The sequence below is a fragment of the Ranitomeya imitator genome, chromosome 7, assembly GCF_032444005.1.
Source record: "Ranitomeya imitator isolate aRanImi1 chromosome 7, aRanImi1.pri, whole genome shotgun sequence".
NCBI classification, from domain to species: Eukaryota; Metazoa; Chordata; class Amphibia; order Anura; family Dendrobatidae; genus Ranitomeya; species Ranitomeya imitator.
Genome location: NC_091288.1, coordinates 6,732,559 through 6,756,597, shown reverse-complemented (window position 1 = coordinate 6,756,597; position 24,039 = coordinate 6,732,559). Strand labels below are relative to the sequence as shown.

The following is a 24,039-nucleotide window of genomic DNA, read 5'->3' as shown; positions in this document are numbered from 1 at the left end:
GTGAGGTAAAAATTCAAAAATCACACCAAAATGGCGGGCGGAGTGTGTCACAGTACGGCACGTTTCTGATTGGTCGCTCGCAGCAGGCGGCAACCAATCAGACACTGGACACTGTTGACGTCACTTATCTCCGGACATTAGCTCCGGACATTAGCTCCGGACATTAGCTCCGCACATTAGCTCCGGACATTATCTCCGGACATTAGCTCCGGACATTAGCTCCGGACATTAGCTCCGCACATTAGCTCCGGACATTAGCTCCGGACATTAGCTCCGCACATTAGCTCCGCACATTAGCTCCGGACATTAGCTCCGGACATTAGCTCCGCACATTAGCTCCGCACATTAGCTCCGCACATTAGCTCCGGACATTAGCTCCGGACATTAGCTCCGGACATTAGCTCCGGACATTAGCTCCGGACATTAGCTCCGCACATTAGCTCCGCACATTAGCTCCGGACATTAGCTCCGGACATTAGCTCCGGACATTAGCTCCGGACATTAGCTCCGGACATTAGCTCCGCACATTAGCTCCGGACATTAGCTCCGGACATTAGCTCCGGACAAAGCCACGGAAGTTGGCACAAATTGCAGGAAGTAGTATTCTAGGCAATTATATATAAGATACATTTCCTTTTTCTATCCATCGGATCTTGTGCTATGAGAGGCAGCGATCCAGATCGGAGCCGCACGTCCCTCTACGGCTGTAATAGTAACACCTAAAGTCCGCGTGCCCCCCCAGTGCGAGCTCCAGGCACAGCCCACCCTCAGCCGTCCCACAGGGTGATAACCGCACGGCTGATCATTCATTACGACGCAGCGTTTAGCGTGATGTATAATAAAGCAGGAACAAGCCCCGCGGGAACATGAATATTTCACCGAGCAATTTCCCCTCTCTGATCTTCTGTCTCCAATAATCAGACTGAAGGCGCGAAAGGGGAATCGGCCCAGCGCAAAGCACCCAGCGCCACGCTCCATCATCGACCCCCGACCGAGAGCTGCACAGTGAAAATATATACACCCCCCGACCCGCTGTATACTCCGCTGGCAAGGAGAAGATTACCCCATCAATCACAGGGAGAATTATCAGCGTTATCTGCGGTGTTACATAGGACTGCCGGTGATAACTACTACATCACCTGTACTCAGAGCGTTAGCGTTATCTGCGGTGTTACATAGGACTGCCGGTGATAACTACTACATCACCTGTACTCAGAGCGTTAGCGTTATCTGTGCTGTTACATAGGACTGCCGGTGATGACTACTACATCACCTGTACTCAGAGCGTTAGCGTTATCTGCGGTGTTACATAGGACTGCCGGTGATGACTACTACATCATCTGTACTCAGAGCGTTAGCGTCATCTGTGCTGTTACATAGGACTGCAGGTGATGACTACTACATTATCTGTACTCAGAGAGTTATCACTGTGTTATCTGTGGTGTTACATAGGACTGCAGGTCACATCTGCTACATTATCTGTACTCAGAGAGTTATCACTGTGTTATATGTGGTATTACATAGGACTGCAGGTGACATCTACCACATTATCTGTACTCAGAGAGTTATCAGTGTGTTATCTGTGCTGTTACATAGGACTGCAGGTGACATCTACTACATCATCTGTACTCAGAGAGTTATCACTGTGTTATATATGGTATTACATAGGACTGCAGGTGACATCTACTACATTATCTGTGCTCAGAGAGTTATCACTGTGTTATCTGTGGTGTTACATAGGACTGCAGGTGACATCTACTACATTATCTGCGCTGATAGTTACGCCTCTGTGATCTGTAGTGTTACATAGGACTGCTGGTAAAGTCACTGTCCGGTATAGCAGAGTGGAGATGGATTTTTAGCTCACTGAGAGATCACATTACAGCTGCTGCCCATATATGTCTATGGTATGGGAGGGGGCAGCTGCAGACACTTGCTGCTGCTTGTAGTGCGTGTCCTAGTGTCCACTCAGTGCAGGATTCACAGCCACACTGCTCTCTCCATGCTGTGCGGATGTGAGAGGGAGCGATAGGGGAGCAGGACCCCTTCTTCTCCCCGTCTGGGAGACATCATGGCAGCGACACCTGGATGATTAGTGCGGAAGGGAACGGACAATGAGACTTTTTATTCTAACATGATACAAAGTTGCTTTTATATCCACCTTTATTACGGATTTATGGGAGATTGTTCGGGATCGGAGATGCACTTTAAGGACAGACAGGGACATTTCTACTGATTGATCCCGCATCCCCTGCAGTCCTTGTATGTCTGCAGCTCCATAGATAAAATCTAACCCACCGCCACAGAGAACCTGAGCTGTCCGTGGCCGGGGGGCGCCTCGCAGCTCGTACCTCTCTGTGCCTGGGTTCAGCATCACAGGGAAGATTAGGAGATTACGCCCCAGTCACAAGAGACCCCCGCGCTCTGCTCTTCGTGACATCCTGGGCGATCCGCGGCAGCGCCAGCACCCACCTCACTATCTGCATTAGACAGGACGATGATGGGTGGTCCCACCGGTAGGGTCTCCTGAAATCAGTCAGTGGCTACCACTGTAGAAAGTGCAATGTGCTCGAGGTGTTACACGGTGTCACTAACCCGTTCAGCTCTGCTTCATCTGCTCCTACATAGAAACCACACAGATTACCTGGCGCCTACGATCAGCTGATTCCTGTTGATGTCGAGGGTGAGCTGCGAGAAATCCTGCACGTCGCCATACGAGAAGTTAGACAACCAAGGCTTCAGGTCTGGGGAGGAAAAAAGAAAAATAAACGGCTCAAAAAAATAAAGGGAACACAAACAACAGAATCTAACTCCAAGTAAATCAAACTTCTGTGAAATCAAACTGTCCACTTAGGAAGCAACACTGATTGACAATCAATCTCACATGCTGCTGTGCAAATGGAATAGACAACAGATGGAAATTATTGGCAATTATCAAGACTCCCCCCAATAATGGAGTGACTCTGCAGGTGGGGACCACACACCACATCTCAGTACCAATGATTTCTGGCTGATGTTTTGGTCACTTTTGAATGTTGGTTGTGGTTTCACACTCGTGGTAGCATGAGACGGACTCTACAACCCACACAAGTGGCTCAGGTAGTGCAGCTCATCCAGGATGGCACATCAATGCGAGCTGTGGGAAGAAGGTTTGTTGTGTCTGTCAGAGTAGTGTCCAGAGGCTGGAGGCGCTACCAGGAGACAGGCCAGTACACCAGGAGACGTGGAGGGGGGCCATAGGAGGGCAACAACCCAGCAGCAGGACTGTTACCTCAGCCTTTGTGCAAGGAGGAACAGGAGGAGCACTGCCAGAGCCCTGCAAAATGACCTCCAGCAGGCCACAAATGTGCATGTGTCTGCACAAACGGTTAGAAACCGACTCCATGAGGAAGGTCTGAGTGCCCGACGTCCACAGATGGGGTTGTGCTCACAGCCCAACACCGTACAGGACTCTTGGCATTTGCCACAGAACACCAGGATTGGCAAATTCACCACTGGCACCCTGTGCTCTTCACAGATAAAAGCAGGTTCACACTGAGCACATGTGACAGACGTGACAGAGTCTGGAGACGCCGTGGAGAGCGATCTGCTGCCTGCAACATCCTTCAGCATGACCGGTTTGGCAGTGGGTCAGTAATGGTGTGGGGTGGCATTTCTTTGGAGGGCCGCACAGCCCTCCATGTGCTCACCAGAGGTAGCCTGACTGACATTAGGTACCGAGATGAGATCCTCAGACCCCTTGTGAGACCATATGCTGGTGCGGTTGGCCCTGGGTTCCTCCTAATGCAGGACAATGCCAGACCTCATGTGGCTGGAGTGTGGACTATGGAGTATAATACAGGATGTAACTCAGGATCAGTAATGTAATGTATGTACACAGTGACTGCACCAGCAGAATAGTGAGTGCAGCTCTGGAGTATAATACACGATGTAACTCAGGATCAGTAATGTAATGTATGTACACAGTGACTGCACCAGCAGAATAGTGAGCGCAGCTCTGGAGTATAATACAGGATGTAACTCAGGATCAGTAATGTAATGTATGTACACAGTGACTGAACCAGCAGAATAGTGAGTGCAGCTCTGGAGTATAATACAGGATGTAACTCAGGATCAGTAATGTAATGTATGTACACAGTGACTGCACCAGCAGAATAGTGAGCGCAGCTCTGGAGTATAATACAGGATGTAACTCAGGATCAGTAATGTAATATATGTACACAGTGACTGCACCAGCAGAATAGTGAGTGCAGCTCTGGAGTATAATACAGGATGTAACTCAGGATCAGTAATGTAATATATGTACACAGTGACTGCACCAGCAGAATAGTGAGTGCAGCTCTGGAGTATAATACAGGATGTAACTCAGGATCAGTAATGTAATGTATGTACACAGTGACTGCAGCGGCAGAATAGTGAGTGCAGCTCTGGGGTATAATACAGGATGTAACTCAGGATCAGTAATGTAATGTATGTACACAGTGACTGCACCAGCAGAATAGTGAGTGCAGCTCTGGAGTATAATACAGGATGTAACTCAGGATCAGTAATGTAATATATGTACACAGTGACTGCACCAGCAGAATAGTGAGTGCAGCTCTGGAGTATAATACAGGATGTAACTCAGGATCAGTAATGTAATATATGTACACAGTGACTGCACCAGCAGAATAGTGAGTGCAGCTCTGGAGTATAATACAGGATGTAACTCAGGATCAGTAATGTAATGTATGTACACAGTGACTGCAGCGGCAGAATAGTGAGTGCAGCTCTGGGGTATAATACAGGATGTAACTCAGGATCAGTAATGTAATGTATGTACACAGTGACTGCACCAGCAGAATAGTGAGTGCAGCTCTGGAGTATAATACAGGATGTAACTCAGGATCAGTAATGTAATATATGTACACAGTGACTGCACCAGCAGAATAGTGAGTGCAGCTCTGGAGTATAATACAGGATGTAACTCAGGATCAGTAATGTAATGTATGTACACAGTGACTGCACCAGCAGAATAGTGAGTGCAGCTCTGGAGTATAATACAGGATGTAACTCAGGATCAGTAATGTAATGTATGTACACAGTGACTGCACCAGCAGAATAGTGAGTGCAGCTCTGGGGTATAATACAGGATGTAACTCAGGATCAGTAATGTAATGTATGTACACAGTGACTGCACCAGCAGAATAGTGAGTGCAGCTCTGGAGTATAATACAGGATGTAACTCAGGATCAGTAATGTAATATATGTACACAGTGACTGCACCAGCAGAATAGTGAGTGCAGCTCTGGAGTATAATACAGGATGTAACTCAGGATCAGTAATGTAATATATGTACACAGTGACTGCACCAGCAGAATAGTGAGTGCAGCTCTGGGGTATAATACAGGATGTAACTCAGGATCAGTAATGTATGTACACAGTGACTGCACCAGCAGAATAGTGAGTGCAGCTCTGGGGTGAGCAGTAATGTATGTAATACTGGACCATTACCTGAATGTTCTTGCATGGTTGCTATGACTGGCAATTAATGAGCATCTGCTAATAAGGGTAATGATAATGGTCGCTCCTTCTCTCCAGGATTCTTTCTTTTGTTATGGAGGAAGCAAATCCTCTTCAATCATTCGCTTTTACAGCATATTACACATTGAGAGCACATTGCCCATTCCCTGTTCCGCAGGATGAGCGGAGCCGGCGCGGTCAGGACCATTGCGGGGTGCGCACCTCCATGTTATAAACCGCCGGTTAGAGGTTCCTTTGACGCATGAGGCGGGGGGAATAATCAATGTTCAGATGCAGGAGTCTCATTCCACTCGGTTAGATCGCCAAAGGTGAAATCACACACAGCCAATCCCTGCAGAGACGACCATAACCGCGGCCTCCATTGTGCGCCGCAGCCTCGCAGGCAGGGAGGCCCAGCCGACCCATGATGGATGTGTAATATTTCACCAGTTCAGACCAGAGGAGCTGATGGGTGAAATGTCAGCAAAATAAATCACAAAGTATCACCAGGAGCCAGAAAATACATCAGCCGATCTGTCAGCGCTTAACCCCTTGCCTGACGCCGGAATAACGGGGGAGGGAATCGCAGCACGAAATTCACGCTCTGCCGAACATTACATTATACCAGCTCCTCAAGACAGACAGCCGCCATATTGTATCCACCCCCCCAATATTCATGATGAACCGGGGGCTGCGACATCCGTGACTCCCCCTAAATAACAGACACTGAGGAGAACATCGAAATTCATGGAAAAACATCAATCACAAAGAAAAGGGCAAAAAACGTCCGGAAAATCCACAGCGCAAAAAATAAAAGCAACATCGAATGTCGACTGACGAGAATCACTGTCCTGCACCCCGAGTATCAGTGTCACCCTGCACCCCGAGTATCAGTGTCACCCTGCACCCCGAGTATCAGTGTCACCCTGCACCCCGAGTATCAGTGTCACCCTGCACCCCGAGTATCAGTGTCACCCTGCACCCCGAGTATCAGTGTCACCCTGCACCCCGAGTATCAGTGTCACCCTGCACCCCGAGTATCAGTGTCACCCTGCACGCCGAGTATCAGTGTCACCCTGCACCCCGAGTATCAGTGTCACCCTGCACCCCGAGTATCAGTGTCACCCTGCACCCCGAGTATCAGTGTCACCCTGCACCCCGAGTATCAGTGTCACCCTGCACCCCGAGTATCAGTGTCACCCTGCATCCCGAGTATCAGTGTCACCCTGCACCCCGAGTATCAGTGTCACCCTGCACCCCGAGTATGTGTCACCCTGTACCCCGAGGATCAGTGTCACCCTGTACCCCGAGTATCAGTGTCACCCTGCACCCCGAGTATCAGTGTCACCCTGCACCCCGAGTATGTGTCACCCTGCATCCCGAGTATCAGTGTCACCCTGTACCCCGAGTATCAGTGTCACCCTGTACCCCGAGTATCAGTGTCACCCTGCACCCCGAGTATCAGTGTCACCCTGCACCCCGAGTATGTGTCACCCTGCACCCCGAGTATGTGTCACCCTGCATCCCGAGTATCAGTGTCACCCTGCACCCCGAGTATCAGTGTCACCCTGCACCCCGAGTATGTGTCACCCTGCATCCCGAGTATCAGTGTCACCCTGCACCCCGAGTATCAGTGTCACCCTGCACCCCGAGTATCAGTGTCACCCTGCACCCCGAGTATCAGTGTCACCCTGCACCCCGAGTATCAGTGTCACCCTGCACCCCGAGTATCAGTGTCACCCTGCACCCCAAATATCAGTGTCACCCTGTACCCCGAGGATCAGTGTCACCCTGCACCTCGAGTATCAGTGTCACCCTGCACCCCGAGTATCAGTGTCACCCTGCACCCCAAATATCAGTGTCACCCTGTACCCCGAGGATCAGTGTCACCCTGCACCCCGCGTATCAGTGTCACCCTGCACCCCGAGTATCAGTGTCACCCTGCACCCCGAGTATCAGTGTCACCCTGCTGTCATGATCCCAATGGCAGGGGATCACTAAAGGACAAGCACAGATACAAACAAGCTCTAGGGCGATGGAACCTGAGCTGACCGCGACCCTGAACCTAACACACAAATAAAAGTAGCCGGGGAACGTGCCTACGATGATCCTAGACGTCTCGCTCCAGCCGAAGATCTAACTTCCCCTATTAGAAGAAACACAGACCTCTCTTGCCTCCAGAGAAACACCCCACAGAAATAGCAGCCCCCCACATATAATGACGGTGAAATGAGAGGAAAGCACATACGCAGTATGAAAACAGTTTCAGCAAAATGAGACCCGCTAAAGCTAGATAGCAGAGAATACAAAAGTGATCTGCGCGGTCAGCGAAAAACCCTTCAAAAAACCATCCTGAAATTACTTGAACTCATGTGCCAACTCATGGTACATGAGGAGCAATTTCAGCCCACTAGAGCAACCAGCAGCAAAGAATCAAATATCTGCAGGCTGGACTAAAAACCAAATAAAGCAAAACACCAAAACAGGAAAATCCAAACTTAGCTTGACCAGAAGGTTCTAGGAGCAGGGAGCAGAGGTAACAAGACACACTGGATACATTGATAACCGGCGAGGAAATGCCAGTAAAGCCGGGTAAAATAGGAAACTCCCATATCCTGATGGAACAGGTGGAACCCAGAGACCCAGGAAAGACAAGTCACCCAGTACCATCAGTAACCACCAGAGGGAGCCCAAAAACAGAACTCACAACAGTACCCCCCCCTTGAGGAGGGGTCACCGAACCCTCACGAGAACCACCAGGGCGACCAGGATGAGCCCTATGAAAAGCGCGAACCAAATCATCAGCATGAACATCCGAGGCAACCACCCAAGAAGTATCCTCCTGACCATAACCCTTCCACTTGACCAAATACTGGAGTTTCCGTCTGGAAACACGAGAATCCAAGATCTTCTCCACAACATACTCCAATTCTCCCTCCACCAGCACTGGAGCAGGAGGCTCAAGCGAAGGAACAACAGGTACCTCATACTTCCGCAACAACGACCGATGGAACACATTATGAATAGCAAACGATGCCGGGAGATCCAAACGAAACGACACAGGGTTAAGAATTTCCAAGATCCTATAGGGACCGATGAACCGAGGCTTGAACTTAGGAGAAGAGACCTTCATAGGAACAAAACGAGAAGACAACCACACCAAGTCCCCAACAAGAAGTCGAGGACCCACGCGGCGACGGCGATTAGCAAACTGCTGAGCCTTCTCCTGGGACAACCTCAAATTGTCCACCACATGACTCCAAATCCGATGCAACCTATCCACCACCATGTCCACTCCAGGACAATCAGAAGGTTCCACCTGACCAGAGGAAAAACGAGGATGAAACCCCGAATTACAAAAGAAAGGAGAAACCAAGGTAGCAGAACTAGCCCGATTATTAAGGGCAAACTCGGCCAGCGGCAAAAAGGTAACCCAGTCATCCTGATCAGCAGAAACAAAACACCTTAAATAAGTTTCCAAGGTCTGATTAGTTCGTTCAGTCTGGCCATTCGTCTGAGGATGGAATGCAGACGAAAAGGACAAATCAATGCCCATCTTGGCACAGAACGTCCGCCAAAATCTAGACACAAACTGGGATCCCCTGTCAGAAACGATGTTCTCAGGAATCCCATGCAAACGAACCACATTCTGAAAAAACAGAGGGACCAACTCAGAGGAGGAAGGCAACTTAGGCAAGGGGACCAGATGAACCATCTTAGAAAAGCGGTCACACACAACCCAGATGACGGACATTTTTTGAGAGACAGGGAGATCCGAAATAAAGTCCATGGAAATGTGCGTCCAAGGCCTCTTCGGGATAGGCAAAGGTGACAACAATCCACTGGCCCGAGAACAGCAAGGCTTAGCCCGAGCACAAACCTCACAAGACTGCACAAAAGAACGCACATCCCTCGACAAGGAAGGCCACCAAAAAGACCTGGCCACCAAGTCTCTAGTACCAAATATTCCAGGATGACCTGCCAACGCAGAAGAATGGACCTCGGAGATGACTCTACTGGTCCAATTATCCGGAACAAACAGTCTCTCAGGCGGACAACGATCAGGTTTACCTGCCTGAAACTCCTGCAAAGCACGTCGCAAGTCTGGGGAGACAGCAGACAAAATCACCCCATCCCTAAGGATACCAGAGGGCTCAGAATCTCCAAGGGAGTCAGGCACAAAACTCCTAGAAAGAGCATCCACCTTCACATTCTTTGAACCTGGCAGGTATGAAACCACAAAATTGAAACGAGAGAAAAACAGTGACCAACGAGCCTGTCTAGGATTCAGACGCCTGGCAGACTCAAGGTAAATCAAATTTTTGTGATCAGTCAAGACCACCACACGATGTCTAGCACCCTCTAGCCAATGACGCCACTCCTCAAATGCCCACTTCATGGCCAAAAGTTCCCGATTACCAACATCATAATTCCGCTCAGCCGGCGAAAACTTTCTAGAAAAAAACGCGCATGGCTTCATCACTGAGCCATCGGAGCTTCTCTGTGACAAAACCGCCCCCGCTCCAATCTCGGAAGCATCAACCTCAACCTGAAAAGGGAGCGAAACATCTGGCTGACGCAACACAGGAGCAGAAGAAAACCGGCGCTTAAGTTCCTGAAAGGCCTCCACAGCCGCAGGAGACCAATTAGCAACATCAGCACCCTTCTTAGTCAAATCCGTCAAAGGCTTAACAACACTAGAAAAATTAGTTATAAAACGACGATAGAAATTAGCAAAGCCCAAGAACTTCTGTAGACTCTTAAGAGATGTAGGCTGCGTCCAGTCACAAATAGCCTGAACCTTGACGGGATCCATCTCAATAGTAGAAGGGGAAAAAATATACCCCAAGAAAGAAATCTTCTGGACTCCAAAGAGACACTTTGAGCCTTTTACAAACAAGGAATTGGCCCGCAGGACCTGAAACACCTTCCTGACCTGCTGAACATGAGACTCCCAGTCATCAGAAAAAACCAAAATATCATCCAAATACACAATCATAAATTTATCCAGATATTCACGGAAAATATCGTGCATAAAGGACTGGAAGACTGAAGGAGCATTAGAAAGTCCAAAAGGCATTACCAAATACTCAAAATGGCCCTCAGGCGTATTAAATGCGGTTTTCCACTCATCACCTTGCTTTATTCGTATAAGATTATACGCGCCCCGAAGATCAATCTTAGTGAACCATTTAGCCCCCTTAATGCGAGCAAACAAATCAGTCAACAATGGCAAAGGATACTGATATTTTACGGTAATCTTATTCAAAAGACGATAATCTATACAAGGCCTCAAGGAACCATCTTTTTTGGCCACGAAAAAAAAACCTGCTCCCAAAGGGGACAAAGATGGACGGATATGTCCCTTTTCCAAGGACTCCTTAACATAATCCCGCATAGCAGTATGCTCTGGCACTGACAGATTGAACATACGACCTTTAGGAAATTTACTGCCTGGAATTAAATTTATAGCACAATCGCAATCCCTATGAGGAGGAAGCGAACTGAGCTTAGGCTCCTCAAAAACATCCCGATAGTCAGACAAAAACACAGGAATCTCAGAAGGAGTAGATGAAGCGATAGAAATCGGAGGTGCATCATCATGAACCCCCTGACAACCCCAGCTTAACACAGACAATGATTTCCAGTCAAGGACTGGATTATGAGTTTGTAACCATGGCAGACCAAGCACTAGGACATCATGCAAATTATACAGTACCAGGAAGCGAATCACCTCCTGATGAACGGGAGTCATACGCATGGTCACTTGTGTCCAGTACTGAGGTTTATTCATAGCCAAAGGTGTAGAGTCAATTCCCTTCAAAGGAATAGGGACTTCCAGAGGCTCCAGACTAAACCCACAGCGATTGGCAAATGACCAATCCATAAGACTCAGGGCAGCGCCTGAATCCACATAGGCATCGACGGAAATGGATGATAATGAACAAATCAGAGTCACAGACAGAATGAACTTAGACTGTAAAGTACTAATGGCAACAGACTTATCAACCTTTTTTGTGCGTTTAGAGCATGCTGATATAACATGAGCTGAATCACCACAATAAAAGCACAACCTTTTTTTCCGCCTATAATTTTGCCGTTCACTTCTGGACTGAATTCTATCACATTGCATTATCTCAGGTGACGGTTCAGATGACACCGCCAAATGATGCACAGGTTTGCGCTCCCGTAAACGCCAATCAATCTGAACAGCCATAGTCATAGACTCATTCAGACCAGCAGGCGCAGGGAACCCCACCATAACATCTTTAATGGCCTCAGAAAGGCCATCTCTGAACTTTGCAGCCAGGGCGCACTCATTCCACTGAGTAAGCACCGACCACTTCCGAAATTTTTGACAATAAATTTCTGCTTCATCTTGCCCCTGAGAGAGGGCCAACAAAGCTTTTTCAGCCTGAATCTCTTGGTTAGGTTCCTCATAGAGCAAACCCAATGCCAGAAAAAACGCATCCGCATTAAGCAACGCAGGGTCCCCTGGTGCCAATGCAAATGCCCAATCCTGAGGGTCACCCCGCAGGAAAGATATAATAATCTTGACTTGCTGAGCAGGGTCTCCAGAGGAGCGAGATTTCAAAGAAAGAAACAACTTGCAATTGTTCCTAAAATTCAGAAAACGAGATCTATCTCCAGAAAAAAAACTCTGGGACAGGAATTCTAGGTTCAGACATAGGAGCATGTACAACAAAATCCTGTATATTTTGAACCTTAGCGGCAAGATTATTCAGGCTGGAAGCCAAACTCTGGACGTCCATGATAAACAGCTGGGATCAGAGCCATTCAAAGATTAAGAGGAGGAGGAAGTAGCCACGCTGCAATAAGGCTAGGCAGCAAACTCTGAGGGAAAGAGAGAAAAAAAAAAAAAAAACTTCCTCAGACTACTTATCCTCCTACTTCAGCCAATACAATTAACACTTTGTGGGCCGGTTATTCTGTCATGATCCCAATGGCAGGGGATCACTAAAGGACAAGCACAGATACAAACAAGCTCTAGGGCGATGGAACCTGAGCTGACAGCGACCCTGAACCTAACACACAAATAAAAGTAGCCGGGGAACGTGCCTACGATGATCCTAGACGTCTCGCTCCAGCCGAAGATCTAACTTCCCCTATTAGAAGAAACACAGACCTCTCTTGCCTCCAGAGAAACACCCCACAGAAATAGCAGCCCCCCACATATAATGACGGTGAAATGAGAGGAAAGCACATACGCAGTATGAAAACAGTTTCAGCAAAATGAGACCCGCTAAAGCTAGATAGCAGAGAATACAAAAGTGATCTGCGCGGTCAGCGAAAAACCCTTCAAAAAACCATCCTGAAATTACTTGAACTCATGTGCCAACTCATGGTACATGAGGAGCAATTTCAGCCCACTAGAGCAACCAGCACCAAAGAATCAAATATCTGCAGGCTGGACTAAAAACCAAATAAAGCAAAACACCAAAACAGGAAAATCCAAACTTAGCTTGACCAGAAGGTTCTAGGAGCAGGGAGCAGAGGTAACAAGACACACTGGATACATTCATAACCGGCGAGGAAATGCCAGTAAAGCCAGGTAAAATAGGAAACTCCCATATCCTGATGGAACAGGTGGAACCCAGAGACCCAGGAAAGACAAGTCACCCAGTACCATCAGTAACCACCAGAGGGAGCCCAAAAACAGAACTCACAACACCCTGCACCCCGAGTATCAGTGTCACCCTGCACCCCGAGTATCAGTGTCACCCTGCACCCCGAGTATCAGTGTCACCCTGCACCCCGCGTATCAGTGTCATCATGCAATGAAACCATTTCAGAATTGATTAGCGCTAATCCTCTCCAGCACATGCGTCCATCGTCACTGCTGATCTGTCGCTCATCTCATCTCCGTCATTATGTCTGCGGTCACATTATACACAGAGGAGGCAGAGCAGCGCTCAGGAGCGGCACAGCGTCACCTCTCACCTAGATCTATGGAAGAAGCACCAAGAACACGGCGCGTGCAACTCTTAGTAATGTTTCGGGTCAAGGGGCCGCTCATCATGCGGGGGGGGGGGGGAGAAAACGCTCTTCAGTCTCTGAAGTATGTAGAGCGCTAGTGAAGCCACAGGTCCAATCCACAGGGGACACTAATCTCCCCAGGACCCGCCGGACTCCCGCAGGATGCCCCAGGACCCGCCGGACGCCCCAGGACCCACAGGACACCCCAGGATCCGCCGGACGCTCCTAGACCCGCAGGACGCCCCAGACGCCCCAGGACCCACAGGACACCCCAGGATCCGCCGGACGCTCCTAGACCCGCAGGACGCCCCAGGACCCGCCGGACACCCCAGGACGCTCCTAAACCCACAGGACGCCCCAGGACCCGCCGGACACCCCAGGACGCTCCTAAACCCACAGGACGCCCCAGGACCCGCCGGACACCCGCCGGACGCTCCTAGACCCGCAGGACGCCCCAGGACCCGCCGGACGCTCCTAGACCCGCAGGATGCCCCAGGACCCGCCGGACGCTCCTAGACCCGCAGGACGCCCCAGGACCCGCCGGACACTCCTAGACCCGCACGACGCCCCAGGGACCCGCCGGACACCCACAGGACGCTCCTAGACCCGCAGGACGCCCCAGGACCTACAGGACGCCCCAGGATCCGCCGGACGCTCCTAGACCTGCAGGACGCCGCAGGATGCTCCTAAACCTGCAGGACGCCCCAGGACCCACCAGACACCCGCCGGACGCTCCTAGACCCGCAGGACGCCCCAGGACCCGCCGGACACTTCTAGACCCGCAGGACGCCCCAGGACCCATCGCACACTCGCCGGACTCCCCAGGACCCACCGGACACCCGCAGGACGCCCTAGGACCCGCTGGACACACGCAGGATGCCCCAGGACGCTCCTAGACCCGCAGGATGCCCCAGGACCTGCCGGACACCCCAGGACCCGCCAGACACCCGCAGGACGCCCCAGGACCCACTGGACGCTCCTAGAGCCGCAGGATGCCCCAGGACCCGCCGGACGTTCCTAGAGCCGCAGGATGCCCCAGGACCCGCCGGACACCCGCAGGACTCCCTAGAACCCACCGGACGCCCCAGGACCCGCCGGACACCTGCAGGACGCCCCAGGACCCGCCGGACGTTCCTAGAGCCGCAGGATGCCCAAGGACCCGCCGGACACCCGCAGGACACCCGCAGGACGACCCAGGATCTGCAGGACGCCCCAGGACCCGCCCAACGCCCCAGGACCCACCGGACACCTGCAGGACGCCCCAGGACCCGCCGGACGCCCCTATCTGATGAAGGGCTTCTTGACCTGAAACATTACTGACAAGTGCGGCTGACCGACCAGGATAGTAAAGGACCGTCAATCGCGGGTCGCCTAACATCTGCAGTCATTGATGCAGCCATGTTCTCCAGTCACATCCAGAGCTGCAGCCGCAGATCTCCCACAAGTGTCTGAATCTCTCCGTCAGGCCCCTGCGCCCATTACACGCCTGTAATCCGGAGCCTTCACTCCCGAGTTTCAGCCAATTAATCTGGTTTTAGAGAAATATCAACGGACTAAAGATTTAATTAAGGATAAGAAGCGAAAAACAAAGTGAACACGGAGAATTAGAGACGATCGGCTGCGCAAGAGCAGCGGGGGAGGGGAAGGGGCGCAGCGCTGCAGAGCATCGCACCCCACCACTGCTCTGGAGGGGTGACACTTATGCTGGAGGGAGGACGAGGGGTCCTCACATGTATGCGCTTAGATACAGAGGCTCTGCAAACAGTATCACATAGGACAGGATTAGATACACGGCTCTGCAGATCCTACCACGCAGGATGGGATTAGATACACGGCTCAGCAGACAGAATCACACAGGATAGGATTAGATACACAGCTCAGCAGTCAGTATCACACAGGATAGGATTAGATACACGGCTCAGCAGACAGTATCACACAGGATAGGATTAGATACACAGCTCAGCAGTCAGTATCACACAGGATAGGATTAGATACACGGCTCAGCAGACCGTACCACACAGGAGAGGATTAGATACACGGCTCAGCAGACAGTATCACACAGGATAGGATTAGATACCCGGCTCAGCAGACAGTATCACACAGGAGAGGATTAGATACACGGCTTAGCAGACTGTACCACACAGGAGAGGATTAGATACACAGTTCAGCAGACAGTATCACACAGGCTAGGATTAGATACACGGCTCAGCAGACAGTATCACACAGGAGAGGATTAGATACACGGCTCAGCAGACAGTATCACACATGATAGGATTAGATACACGGCTCAGCAGTCAGTATCACACAGGAGAGGATTAGATACACGGCTCAGCAGACAGTATCACACAGGATAGGATTAGATACACAGCTCAGCAGACAGTATCACACATGATAGGATTAGATACACGGCTCAGCAGTCAGTATCACACAGGAGAGGATTAGATACACGGCTCAGCAGACAGTATCACACAGGAGAGGATTAGATACACGGCTTAGCAGACAGTACCACACAGGAGAGGATTAGATACACAGTTCAGCAGACAGTATCACACAGGAGAGGATTAGATACACGGCTCAGCAGTCAGTATCACACAGAAGAGGATTAGATACACAGCTCAGCAGACAGTATCACACATGATGGGATTAGATACACGGCTCAGCAGACAGTATCACACAGGATAGGATTAGATACACGGCTCAGCAGACAGAATCACACAGGATAGGATTAGATACACGGCTCAGCAGACAATCACACAGGAGAGGATTAGATACACGGCTCTGCAGTCAGTATCACACAGAAGAGGATTAGATACACGGCTCAGCAGACAGTATCACATAAGACAGGATTAGATACACGGCTCAGCAGACAGTATCACACAGGATAGGATTAGATACACGGCTCAGCAGTCAGTATCACACAGGATAGGATTAGATACACAGCTCAGCAGACAGTATCACACAGGAGAGGATTAGATACACAGCTCAGCAGACCGTACCACACAGGATAGGATTAGATACACACCTCAGCAGACAGTATCACACAGGATAGGATTAGATACACAGCTCAGCAGACAATATCACACAGGAGAGGATTAGATACACAGCTCAGCAGTCAGTATCACACAGGATAGGATTAGATACACGGCTCAGCAGTCAGTATCACACAGGAGAGGATTAGATACACAGCTCAGCAGACCGTACCACACAGGATAGGATTAGATACACGGCTTAGCAGACAGTACCACACAGGAGAGGATTAGATACACTGCTCCACAGACCGCACCACGCAGGATAGGCTTAGATACGGACGATTAGCAGGCAGCATCTCACATGGGCGGCTTAGAAACAGCAAGTGCAAGGCAGATGTAAGACTGGAAGCCCCTGCACCCCAGATCCATAACAGAGCCCCTCCAACTAGAGAGGAGCCCAAGTGTCCGCGTCATTGTCCTGCGCTTCAAGATCAGGGGAGTGTTTGCTTGGGGCCCCAGAAGTCAGGGTTTCAGTGTTTGGGGCCCCTGATATCAGGGTGTCTGAGGTCCTCAGTGTCAGGGTTTCTATAGCTAGGATGCCTGGTGTCAGGGTGTCTATATCCGGGGCCCCTGGTGTCAGGGCTTCTATATCTGGGGGCCCTGGTATCAGGTTCTCTATATCCGGGGCCCCTGGTATTAGGGTCTCTATATCCGGGGCACCTGGTATCAGGGTCTCTGTATCCGGGGCCCCTGGTATCAGGGTTTCTGTATCCGGGCCCCCTGGTATCAGGGTCTCTGTATCCGGGCCCCCTGGTATCAGGGTCTCTGTATCCGGGGCCTCTGGTATCAGGGTCTCTATATCCGGGCCCCCTGGTATCAGGGTCTCTATATCCGGGGCCCCTGGTATCAGGGTCTCTATATCCGGGGCCCCTGGTATCAGGGTCTCTATATCCGGGCCCCCTGGTATCAGGGTCTCTATATCCGGGGCCTCTAGTATCAGGGTCTCTATATCCGGGCCCCTGGTATCAGGGTCTCTATATCCGGGCCCCTGGTATCAGGGTCTCTATATCCGGGCCCCTGGTGTCAGTGTCTCTATATCCGGATCCCTGGTGTCAGGGTCTCTATATCCGGGGCCCCTGGTGTCAGGGTTTCTGTGTCCGAGGCCCCTGGTGTCAGGGTCTCTGTGTCCGGGGCCCCTGGTGTTAGGGTCTCTGTATCCGGGCCCCTGGTGTCAGGGTCTCTATATCCGGGCCCCCTGGTGTCAGGGTCTCTATATCCGCGGCTCCTGGTGTCAGGGTCTCTGTGTCCAGGGCCCCTGGTGTTAGGGTCTCTGTATCCGGGCACCCTGGTGTCAGGGTCTCTATATCCGTGCCCCCTGGTGTCAGGGTCTCTATATCCGGGCCCCCTGGTGTCAGGGTCTCTATATCCGGGCCCCCTGGTGTCAGGGTCTCTGTGTCTGGGGCCCCTGGTGTTAGGGTCTCTGTGTCCGGGGCCCCTGGTGTTAGGGTCTCTGTGTCCGGGGCCCCTGGTGTCAGGGTCTCTATATCCGGGCCCCCTGGTGTCAGGGTCTCTGTGTCCGGGGCCCCTGGTGTCAGGGTCTCTATATCCGGGGCCCCTGGTGTCAGGGTCTCTGTATCCGGGCCCCTGGTGTCAGGGTCTCTGTATCCGGGCCCCCTGGTGTCAGGGTCTCTATATCCGGGCCCCCTGGTGTCAGGGTCTCTGTATCCGGGCCCCTGGTGTCAGGGTCTCTATATCCGGGCCCCCTGGTGTCAGGGTCTCTATATCCGGGCCCCCTGGTGTCAGGGTCTCTGTATCCGGGCCCCCTGGTGTCAGGGTCTCTGTATCCGGGCCCCCTGGTGTCAGGGTCTCTATATCCAGGCCCCCTGGTGTCAGGGTCTCTGTATCCGGGCCCCCTGGTGTCAGGGTCTCTATATCCGGGCCCCCTGGTGTCAGGGTCTCTATATCCGGGCCCCTGGTGTCAGGGTCTCTATATCCAGGCCCCTGGTGTCAGGGTCTCTGTATCCGGGCCCCCTGGTGTCAGGGTCTCTATATCCGGGCCCCCTGGTGTCAGGGTCTCTGTATCCGGGCCCCTGGTGTCAGGGTCTCTATACTTCGGTCCCCTGGTGTCAGGGTCTCTGTGTCCGGGGCCCCTGATAGTTACAAGACTCCTAATCCACACGTTCTTGTCTGCGGTGGGCTGTAATATTCATTACCGGGTGTCGCTTCCTGCGCCGTTTGCCATAAATAAGGAGATACAGTTTCTGTCTCCCATTGATCGCCCTCGTGGTCGGGGCTGGAATATTAATGGCCGCCGCCTTTAGTTTTGATGAATTCATTTGTAATCGAGATCTCGGAGAACTCATCAAATTGATTAAATAAATTAGTTAAGCTAATAATCCGCATCGGAGGTTGATTAGCATAAACTCGGATCAGACAGCTACATTCATCGTGCACCGCGGACACGCCGCCATCATTAGCGCCTGCAGGGACGAGATGGCTCCGCTCCGGGGACGATGGCTGGACGCCGACACCGCCATGATGCTCCGCCGCTCTATTAACACTTCTACTAACCCCGACATCAACGGCGATTCTCTCCAAGCTCCGAATCGCTGTCTCATTTTACAGGTTCAGGCCACTTGTCACGATGTGTCACCGCAAATACGTGGAATTAATTATCTGGAAGAATATCTTATACTCTGGTCACATCCAGAGCTGCATTCACAATTCTGCTCAGTATTGGCCGCAAACTCACATTAGCAAGTAACTGAAATTACTTGTTCAGAATTATGACTGCAGCTCTGGATGGAATGGAAAATAAAACATAAAGAAATAGCAGAATTAGGAGTACAGCTCTGGATGAAATGGAAAATAAAGCATAAAGAAACAGAAGAATTAGGATTGCAGCTCTGGATGGAATGGCAAATAAAACATAATGAAATAGCAGAATTAGGAGTACAGCTCTGGATCAAATGGAAAATAAAGCATAAAGAAACAGAAGAATTATGATTGCAGCTCTGGATGTAGCTGGGCTGTAACTCGGGGTTGGTAAAGGCAATGTATCTGTAATGTCGGGATCTACACCCAGCGCTGGCAGTGATGCACTACAATGCTCCGTGTATTATCAGCGCTCACCCTGGAAAGTCAGGACCGGGTGCTCCCTCTTCAGACATTGCTCCTCCATCTCCGGAACATCTGCTCTGACTGTAGAGAGGTGAAGCAGGAGAACAGAGACGGTCGGCAGCGTCCATTGCCTGGTCATGATGGAGGAACGCCGCACATCTATCGTCCAAGGGAAGCTCCAGGGCAAGTCCTGGAAAAACAAGAACGGAGATTCAACAATGTCACAGAGTGATATGTACAGGAAACAATGTAACGGAGAATTATACATGGCGGAAACAGAGAAAAAAGAGAGAAAACAACGTAAGAAAGAATGATACATGGAAGGAACAGAGTATATATATATATATATATATATATATATATATATATATATATATATATATATATATATATATATATATATATTATATATACTGTACACAGTACAGACCAAAAGTTTGGACACACCTTCACATTTAAAGATTTTTCTGTATTTTCATGACTATGAAAATTGTGCATTCACACTGAAGGCATCAAAACTATGAATTAACACATGTGGAATTATATACTTAACAAAAAACTGTGAAACAACTGATAATATGTCTTATATTCTAGGTTCTTCAAAGTAGCCACCTTTTTGCTTTGATGACTGCTTTGCGCACTCTTGGCATTCTCTTGATGAGCTTCATCAGGTAGAGAGAGAGGAAACAATGTAAGAAAGCATGATACATGGAAGGAACAGAGCATATACATATATATACACAGAGCCTTGTGAAAGTATTCAGCCCCCTTGGGACTTTTCAACCTTTTCCCACATATCATGCTTCAAACATAAAGATACCAAATGTAAATTTTTGGTGAAGAATCAACAAGTGGAACACAATTGTGAAGTTGAACGAAATTTATTGGTTATTTTATATTTTTTGGGAAATTCAAAAACTGAAAAGTGGGGCGTGCAATATTATTCGGCCCCTTTACTTTCAGTGCAGAAGTTCATTGTGGATCTCTGAATGATCCAATGTCATCCTAAATGCCTAATGATGATAAATATAATCCACCTGTGTGTAATCAAGTCTCCGTATAAATGCATCTGCTCTGTGATAGTCTCAGGGTTCTGTGTGAAGCACAGAGAGCATCATGAAGACCAAGGAACACAACAGGCAGCTCCGTGATACTGTTGTAGAGAAGTTTAAAGACGGATTTGGATACAAAATGATTTCCAAAACATTAAACATCCCAAGGAGCACTGTGCAAGCGATCATATTGAAATGGAAGGAGCATCATACCACTGCAAATCTACCAAGACCCGGCCGTCCCTCTAAACTTTCATCTCAAACAAGGAGAAGACTGATCAGAGATGCAGCCAAGAGGCCCATGATCACTCTGGATGAACTGCAGAGATCTACAGCTGAGGTGGGACAGTCTGTCCATAGGACAACAATCAGTCGTACACTGCACAAATCTGGCCTTTATGGAAGAGTGGCAAGAAGAAAGCCATTTCTCAACGATATCCATAAAAAGTGTCATCTAAAGTTTGCAACAAGCCACCTGGGAGACACCAAACATGTGGAAGAAGGTGCTCTGGTCAGATGAAACCAAAATCTAACTTTTTGGCAACAATGTCAAATGATATGTTTGGTGTAAAGGCAACACAGCTCATCACCCTGAACACACCATCCCCACTGTCAAACATGGTGGTGGCAGCATCATGGTTTCAGCTGCTTTTCTTCAGCAGGGACAGGGAAGATGGATAAAATTGATGGGAAGATGGATGGAGCCAAATACAGGACCATTCTTGAAGAAAACCTGTTGGAGTCTGCGAAAGACCTGAGACTGGGACGGAGATTTGTCTTCCAACAAGATAATGATCCCAAACATAAAGCAAAATCTACAATGGAATGGTTCACAAATAAACGTATCCAGGTGTTAGAATGGCCAAGTCACAGTCCAGACCTCAATCCAATGGAGAATCTGTGGAAAGAGCCGAAAACTGCTGATCACAAACGATCTCCATCAAACCTCACTGAGCTCGAGCTGTTTGCCGGGAAGAATGGGCGAGAATTTCAGTCTCTCCATGTACAAAACTGATAGAGACAAACCCCAAGAGACTTGTAATCGCAGGAAAAGGTGCAACAAAGTATTAAGTTATAGGGGCCGAATAATATTGCACGCCACAATTTTCAGGTTTTGAATTTCCACAAAAATGTAAAATAACTAATAAATTTCGTTCAACTTCACAATTGTGTTCCACTCGTTGTTGATTCTTCACCAAAAATTTACATTTGGAATCTTTATGTTTGAAGAATGATATGTGGGAAAAGGTTGAAAAGTTCCAGGGGGCCGAATACTTTCGCAAGGCACTGTATATATATATATATATATAGAGACAGAGAGAGAGGAAACAATGAAGAACAGCAAAATAGAGGACACAATGTAACAAAGAATTGTATAGGTGGAAAATTATGGAACAGTGATATTTACAGGAAACAATGTACCACAGAATGATAAATGGCAGAGAGAGAGAAAGGTGAAACATGCAACAGCAAAATAAGAAAGACAACAATGTAACAGATAAATATATAGCTCCTGATTCGTCAAAGCTTTCACGATAGAATTCTGGAGTATAAGCTATGAAAAGTTGAAAAATATACATGCGACTTGGAGATGCGCCTACATTTCCCATCTTTCTGTTTCCACCCCAGTTTCTCCCAGCTTCACCTAAATGGGGAAAGCAGCAGCGATCATCTACTTCATGACGAGCTGTGAGGCTCCGCACGCCGGAGCTTCTGGTGCAGCGCACGGAGGCGCACGCACGCACGCTCCTGAGACACGTCTGACTCCAGGGCGCCCCCATCTGAACAACGTCGGTCTTGATTAATCGGACCCGTAGTCTGCACAACTGAACAGCCGGAAAAAAATAAGGAGATCGCAACTGGATCCAGTTTTTTTTTTTCCTTTTTTCTAAAGTAATACAGGTCCACTCAAAGCGAAACAAGAATCGATGCAAAACGGAAACCAAAGCGTGAAACTGTTTTTGCTCCATCTGAGCTTTCATTACTCTGGATCCCTCACAGATGAGACTGGCCGTGTGAACAGAGCCCTAGTACGGGGAACAGAATACAGGAGAGCGGTTTATGCAGGAAACAATGAAACGAAGAACAATAAAAGCGGGAAACCATTCATTATGGAGAGGAAACAATGTAACAGATTGCACCGAGCCTGGCAATAACGTACGGCAGAGGAATATGAGCGGTGACAACGCCACACAACAATGTAACAGATTACAGCGAGGTTACAATATCTGCAACCGACTGCGAGAGGCAACAAAGTAACATATGGAGAAGACAGATGTAACAATGTATCAAAAAACTCTGCAAAATCTATCAGAGAAGGTGAAGCAAAGAAAACAATGGACAGGAAGACACGATGTGACAGACTATGAGCGGGTAACGTGGCGACGTATTACAGGCAGACACAGGCTGCTACATGTCGATATTCCTGGAGATCGGCGACGCATCCAGTCCAGCCGCAGAGACGCCATCGTAGTCAGGACATCAAGAACCAAAAAAGCTGAAAATCTAAGACGTCACAGTCCTCAGAGCGCGGGGCCCGGGCCACTCATCACATGCGGACATCATCTCCCATTGCTACACGGCCACCACAGGGATTCAGGGCGTGGATACAGTGTGTGGATACAGGGTGGATACGGTGTGTGGATACAGGGTGTGGATACAGGGTGGATACAGGGTGTGGATACAGGGTGGATACAGGGTGTGGATACAGGGTGGATACAGGGCGTGGATACAGTGTGGATACAGGGCGTGGATACAGGGTGTGGATACAGGGTGGATACAGGGTGGATACAGGGTGTAGATACAGTGTGTGGATACAGTGTGTAGATACAGTGTGTGGATACAGTGTGTGGATACAGGGTGGATATGGTGTGTGGATACAGGGTGTAGATACAGGGTGTGGATACAGTGTGTGGATACAGGGTGTAGATACAGGGTGTGGATACAGGGTGTGGATACAGGGTGTAGATACAGGGTGTGGATACAGTGTGTGGATACAGGGTGTAGATACAGTGTGTGGATACAGTGTGTGGATACAGGGTGGATATGGTGTGTGGATACAGGGTGTAGATACAGGGTGGATACGGTGTGTGGATACAGGGTGTAGATACAGTGTGTGGATACAGTGTGTGGATACAGGGTGTAGATACAGGGTGTAGATACAGGGTGTAGATACAGGGTGTAGATACAGGGTGTAGATACAGGGTGGATACGGTGTGTGGATACAGGGTGTAGATAGTGTGTGGATACAGTGTGTAGATACAGTGTGTGGATACAGGGTGTAGATACAGTGTGTGGATACAGGGTGGATACGGTGTGTGGATACAGGGTGTAGATACAGGGTGTGGATACAGTGTGTAGATACAGGGTGTAGATACAGTGTGTGGATACAGGGTGTA

General features: G+C 49.4%; 1 protein-coding gene across 1 annotated transcript in view; it reads right to left on the bottom strand.

Moving 5' to 3' along the window:
- The window catches only part of SEMA5B (semaphorin 5B), a 265,455-nt gene that overhangs the window by 106,970 nt on the left and 134,446 nt on the right, over positions 1 to 24,039 (bottom strand). The window contains exons 3-4 of the mRNA XM_069732617.1: positions 19,602 to 19,779; positions 2,645 to 2,744 (exon numbers count right to left, since the gene is read on the bottom strand). Of these exons, the coding sequence (XP_069588718.1) occupies positions 2,645 to 2,744; positions 19,602 to 19,728 (227 nt within the window). The 5' untranslated portion in view covers positions 19,729 to 19,779. The remainder of the gene's footprint in view (positions 1 to 2,644; positions 2,745 to 19,601; positions 19,780 to 24,039) is intronic.